Source organism: Enoplosus armatus, chromosome 16 (assembly GCF_043641665.1).
Source record: "Enoplosus armatus isolate fEnoArm2 chromosome 16, fEnoArm2.hap1, whole genome shotgun sequence".
Classification (NCBI taxonomy): domain Eukaryota; kingdom Metazoa; phylum Chordata; class Actinopteri; order Centrarchiformes; family Enoplosidae; genus Enoplosus; species Enoplosus armatus.
In genome coordinates, this window is record NC_092195.1 from 20,059,801 (window position 1) to 20,066,431 (window position 6,631).

The window sequence follows — 6,631 nt, forward strand, 5'->3', positions numbered from 1 at the left end:
CAAGAGAGGTTTTTGTACATGTAAATTAAATCAGATAGTCTGTTTTTAATTATTAAAAGCATGTATTATGTAATTTCTCACATTGTAAATAACTGAATAAGTACATAGCACTTTCTCGACCCACTCTTAACCCTGTGTTTGTTTGTAAAGCACATCTTTTTGGGAGTAACCTGTTTTATTATTTGTTTATTATAACCCTATCCCCTGAGTTAAACTCAGATTCCAACTCTCTTTATTGATAGTAAAAAAAAAAAAGGGGCTATCTGTTGTTGCCATGGTGATAGAATCTCTCAGCATCAGGACCACATCATCCCGACGGTGTCGCACTACAGCTGTGAATATCTGCAAAATGTTTCTTCGCCTGTAATGCCAAGACAAACAGCACTTTGAAACCAGGCTCCTGTTTTCTTCTCATGATAGTGGGCCAAATGCACATGACATGTCTTTCATATGTTTCCTCTGTCTTTGTTACATAGACTCCGGTTTATACACCTCCTCCTACCACCGAACTGTGTAGTTTGTAAGCTGAATGTTGACATAAAACATGTAAAAATAAGATATACAACTTTGTGGATAAAGACTTGCTTATTCTCGCCTTTGGTGTACATTATAATGTTTTATTAGGGTTTTTTTTGGTATGTTTATTCTTGTGTCTTTGGCTGTAAATATTTAAAGTATAATTGTGTTGAGTCAACAGTCCCTCCCTTATGTGTAAGCCAAAACTATAAACTGAATTGTAAAACTTGAAAGAGGAAGAAAATGCACAATAAACGCTGTCAAATATTTGTAAATATGTCAGGATTTTGAATAAAACGATTTAAGATATTTTATGAATTCAAACTGGACTCATTTATTTAAACATTTTGCAATGTACAGTGTATAGCATGCACATTTTGCATTGTTTGATTTCTAATAGAGTTCCATTCAAAGTGACATGTCTATCAACCAGGCAAATATTCCTTGAGCCTCCACAGCGACACGTAGAAACTTCTGTGGTGGCTGTAACTGCTGAACTCTTCTGGCTTGTTTGGTTATCAGACCCAGTTCTGCTTTGCATACAGCAGCAGAGGAGCCAGTATTTTCATATAAGATACATAATTCTACATGAAACACTAAAAGGAGGAACACTGCGCTGTTCTTTTGTACCTGCTTTTGGGAAACAAATGATTTTAGGTATTAAAACAGCATATGAGGATTAAGAGGAGCACATTATGCATTAATGCAGCAATTACTAAAACAAAACAAAACCTTCCTGCCTGTTGGAACTGATGAAAATGGGAGGGAACAATGGATCGGCTCTGCTGGAGGAACAACAGGAAACATCAACAGACAAAGGTAATTCATTTTTCTTTTTTTTTCTTTTCTAGAGTCACATGTATACTTCTAAACCTGTTTAAATGTTTATCATTTTAAGGCACATATTCATTTTTATTTCTATAGAATCAGCAAATTACAGGCTTTTCACTTTACACAGAGATCAAGTGCATTGAGCGTTTGCAATTTCTGTGTTTTATATTTAATGCTGTTTTGCTTTAAAACCAATGGACTGGTCTGTCTGCGTAAAAGTGGGTTTTAGAAGAATACTGTTCTGCTGTTATAATTCTGCTTATTCCCAGTGATGTCTGGCCCTGCAGATAGTTTCAGCTTTATTTGCTGACGCTTTGAGGAGTGTCATTTCCCCTACAATTAATCTGAATTTTATTAGTTGTATTTAAAGCATCAAACTGACAGTTGAAACTCATCATAAATGTTTCTTTCTAGAAACAATATCCCAGCTACGTCTGTTAATGTACAAACCTTGCTGCGGGGGGGCGGCTGAAGTCCCAGCAGCACTTCAGCAAATAAAACCGAAACTATCCGCATGGCTGGACTCCTTCAGAGGTGAGTAATGAAATATAATCTGTTAGTTTATCATGTCCACCTGCAGAATCTCATGCAACCCAACATAACAGTCCTGCAGAACAACAAGCTAATCAATATGATTGTATGTATATCAGAATCACTTTTCAATATAATGCAGCATTGACTGACCCTTTATGTGTTACATTCAGTGTGTTAAGTGTTGTTGTTTTGCGTCTCTCAGGCTGGTTCAGTCAGTACAGACAGCTGGCTCATTACTTCTCTCTGCTCTGCTTTCTGCTCGTCATCGTCGCTCTGCTCCAGACTTTCTGCTGTGAGTACTTCATTTAATACTGACCCGTCAGTGGAAACAGGTGGCAAGGTTTCATTATTCTTGTACATTCTTGATATACAGTAAAACTCAATGAGCTATACATATATGATGTGTTTATAGGAAGAGGTATTTTATGTCATTTATATTTTACACAATTTAGTGTATATATATAGTGAATAATAAAATATAATTCTGTAATGAAATGTATTCTATATGTTTTCTTATTGTCATGTGTTCCTCCATCTCTCAATACTTTCTGACTTCCCAGTTCTGTCTGTGGTTCTCAGCTCCAAGCCCATTGGTTCCTACCAAAGACGACGTCTTTAAAAACAGCTCCCAAATATATAGTTACGTTTTTTTCAATAATTTCCTAAAACAGCTGCTCACTGTAGTTTTTAGTTTCAGTCACTCAAACGGGAGGAAAGGCATTTGCTGGGGACTATTTTCAGTGGAGGATTAATACACATTTGGTGCTCCAGTGAGTATTTTGGCCAGCCAAGTCTAAATAAACGACTGTGTGTGTGTTCGTGGTAGTGAAGGAACACTCATTGAGGTGTGTTGAAGATACATCAGCCTTTGAGTTTCCACTTATTAGTAGGATCACATCAACATTGTTGGTTTTGGTCTCTTCGTGGAATTCGTTGACAAAAAGGGGTCTTGAAACGAGCTAAAACGTCACAGCAGCCACGAACTGCTGTCTTCATCTTGGCATAAAAAAAAAATCCAGACTATTCTTTGCGTCGTGCCAGCAGCTGTCATTTTGTCGTCGCTCTTTTCACGTCTTATTTTAGACTGAATGTCTCCATTTGAAGGTTTACAGAGAAGATTAACTCTTTGTGTTCCTTCTGAATGGATTTCTCTTTCTTTTTTTTTACCTCTGTCAATCTGCCTTGTTTCCTCCCCGACACATCCTTTATTGTCCTGTATCCATGGAAACGGGCGACGGGACATTGTGTGTGTAATGTTCTGTCTTTCTGGTGCGTGTGTTTGATATCACAGTGGTTCAGATCACCTTAGTGTTCCAGTCACAGTCGACCCTGCAGGAAACCAAACTGAGAGATCTGACAAACAGACTGGAGAAGCTCAACCAGTCGTATCGGCTCCTGTTCTCCCAGTATCCTGCTCTGAACCAGTACTGCCCAGTCAGCAACTCCACCACCGGCGGTAAGCGCTGTGTGTGTGCACTCTTGGGGTCAGGGTTGATGAGGACCCGAGCTTTACACTTTGGGAGTGAGGACATTTTTGGAAAGTAAGGACATCTTGTCCGGTTAACCGCTGAGGTTGACCGCAGACTGGCCCAGAGGAGCTGCTCAGTGGCCATGAGACCAGACTTTGGTGATACAGCCAGACTCCCCTGAATAAATAAGAGTTTTTAAAAAGAAAAAACCTTTACATGATTTGATCCAACACAGTTTTGCACACAGATTTATGTTAGCGCTGTTGTTTGGCAATGTTGAATTGTCTGACATTTACATCAAAGATTTCATATCTGTAGACCTATATTAACACTTTCTTGACAGTGGATCTCATCTGACTTCATGAACAACGTGTTTTAGCTCTTTTTCAGCTCATTGTTGACTTTCCAGTCATTCTGGAGAATCGGGCGTGCGTCTGCAGAAAGAACTGTTTGACCCAGCAGCTCTGATTTGCATAGTGATTTGCAAAAGTACACAAACCACCAGCAGCTCTAGCATGACTGTGTCCGCTGTGCATTTGGATGGAGATGCAGTGGACATCAGGCCTTCATTGCACTGAACTATATATCTTCCCATTCACCTCAAAAATATAGTTTTTTGCAGATTAATGCAACACTATACATAATATACAGCAGTTTCTTTTAATCAAACACACAAATTAACTCTAACATTTGGACTTGATGCATTATGATGTTTTACACTTTTAAATTTTCTTTAATACTTGGCATGAAACACTCATATTCACAGCTGAAAAACTCATTTCACTCCTGGAAATTGACCCACTCATGCATTTCTGTTGTGAAAAGGTCATTTGGAGCACGAAGCAGATTAAACACACTCCTCTCCTTTCTTTTTTTCCTCACTCAGAGAGAGCGTGCAGACCGTGTCCGGCTGGCTGGACGTCTCAAGGAGAGAAATGTTTCCTGTTCAGTCAGGACAGGGCCGACTGGATCAGCAGCCAGTACCGCTGCATGGCACTGGGGGGCGCTGTGGCCACAGTCAGGACAGAGGAGGAGCAGGTGAACACACACACACACACACACACACACACACACACACACACACTTTGTGTCTGCTCTGTCCTTTCATTTTCTCATTTAATTAATTCATTAAACGCCCTCTGATTAATTCTGATTTCATATTTCATTCATTAAGTTATTCTAAGTGTGTTTATAGCAGCTGTGACATCTTAGTATTTATGTGTCTGACATGGAGCTTCATTGATGATATATTCTGCATCTGTCCAGTTGTAAACATTTGAGATGCTTTCCCTGAAATATCAGCTGCAAGGACACACATTTCAACGCACACACACCAAGTTAAGAATAGATTTAATACCTCTATGAAATATGGAGACGTCTGCGGGGAGTGGCCGCTGTCTGAGGTCATCTGAGGCTTTGTTTTACTGTACATGTAAGTTAAGTTAAGGAGAAGAGAGAGATCAATGAAAACCTTTCTTGACATGTTGATGATATTTTCTGATTCATTTCTCAGGTGTTTCTGTGGAAAAAGGCCCAGAGTCTGAGTCAGGGAGACTCGTACTGGCTCGGCCTGAGGAGCAGCGGTGGTGGTGACGGGGGCTGGCAGTGGAGTGACGGCTCCCTGGTGGAGAAGGGACCAGAGTGAGTAATGACAGGAGGAGGAGGAGGAGGAGGAGGAGGGTTGAACAGGGACAAACGGGGGTGACGAGACACCAGATGCTGACTTCTGTTCCTGCAGCTTGATGGTTTTGGTCACATGTCGCTGGTTCACCAGTGAGGACACACATGGATGGAAACTTGAAATGAGTGATTCCATGTGAAGATATTAAAATGTATATGATCCCCTCAGTGAAATACACACACTACATACACAAGAGAGTTTTCTGTTCAGGATTAGGACAAACTTTCCTCATGAATAAAAACTGGGAAAGCAGAGTTTAATAGCCTTGAAGGAAACATTACACAATGTGTTGGTGGTTCAGGCTGATCCTGAAAAGATTTTACTGTTAATTTCAGAAGGAGAGTTATCAGATGTGCTTTACTGTACTTAATCTCTAACCCTGAAGGATAGAGAGAAAGTATGAGAGGGGAGGGGAGGGGAGGAGAGGGGAGGGGAGGAGAGGGGAGGAGAGGGGAGGGGAGGAGAGGGGAGGAGAGGGGAGGGGAGGGGAGGGGAGGGGAGGAGGAGAGGGGAGGAGAGGAGAGGGGAGGAGAGGAGAGAGGAGAGGAGAGGGGAGGAGAGGGGAGGGGAGGGGAGGGGAGGGGAGGAGAGGAGAGGAGAGGGGAGGAGAGAGGAGAGGAGAGAGGAGAGGAGAGGGGAGGAGAGGAGAGGGGAGGAGAGGAGAGAGGAGAGGAGAGGGGAGGAGAGGGGAGGGGAGGGGAGGGGAGGGGAGGAGAGGAGAGGAGAGGGGAGGAGAGAGGAGAGGAGAGAGGAGAGGAGAGGGGAGGAGAGGGGAGGGGAGGGGAGGGGAGGAGGAGAGGGGAGGAGAGGAGAGGAGAGGAGAGGGGAGGAGAGGAGAGGAGAGAGGAGGAGAGGAGAGAGGAGAGGAGAGGAGAGGAGAGAGGAGGAGGAGAGGAGACAAGAAAGGAGGAGAGGAAAGGAAACAAAATTAATTACAAGGAAGCAAAACAAAATCAGATTAGAAGGAAGCAATTGAAGCAACTGCTATAAGCATTTATGTGCTGCTGATTTAAATGTATTAGCTGTTCTAATAATAAAATACTTCTTTGTTTTATGTTTTTGTCGTTCACTTTCTGTCACATTGTTTTAGCTTCTTTTTTTCTTTTTTTGTAGCAGGAATCCAACTTCCCTGATCCTCGTATCCTTGAAGCTCATTAATATTAAATTAATCCTTCAGGAAATTTGGCTTTCCACAACTCAAGTCCTGAATAATTACGTATTTGCATTTTAAAAAAGAAACAATTACAATAATATTATCAGAGATACAGATAAACTTACTAAAACTTTTTTATAACATAAAAAAAAACAATATAAGGGGAGGGGGTGGGTGATATATGACGTTACCACTTTACTCTGATTTTCTGTCTGAATTAACTTTAACGCTCAATATTTGAGCTTATACTCATTTTTTGAGTGTTTTTTGATTAAAATGTGTTGTATAACCAGTGTGTATTAGCATTAGGCTACATTCATCACGTCGATGTGTTGTCTGTGGCTGCTGTCTCCAGGCTGCAGTTGTACCTCCTCGGAGTGTCCAGCAGGTGGCGGTGCTGCCTTTCCAAACATTACCTGAAGCGCCATTTCAGTTTCCCGACATGCA

General features: G+C 41.5%; 1 protein-coding gene across 1 annotated transcript; it reads left to right on the plus strand.

The window, feature by feature from the left end:
- The first annotated feature begins 1,209 nt into the window (after nt 1-1,209).
- LOC139299288 (C-type lectin domain family 1 member A-like) lies at nt 1,210-4,995 on the plus strand. Its single transcript, XM_070922194.1, has 6 exons — nt 1,210-1,335; nt 1,762-1,881; nt 2,084-2,173; nt 3,173-3,337; nt 4,237-4,388; nt 4,864-4,995. The coding sequence occupies exons 1-6, from the start codon at nt 1,269-1,271 to the stop codon at nt 4,993-4,995; spliced, it is 726 nt and encodes a 241-aa protein (XP_070778295.1). The 5' UTR covers nt 1,210-1,268.
- Nucleotides 4,996-6,631: the final 1,636 nt, after the last annotated feature.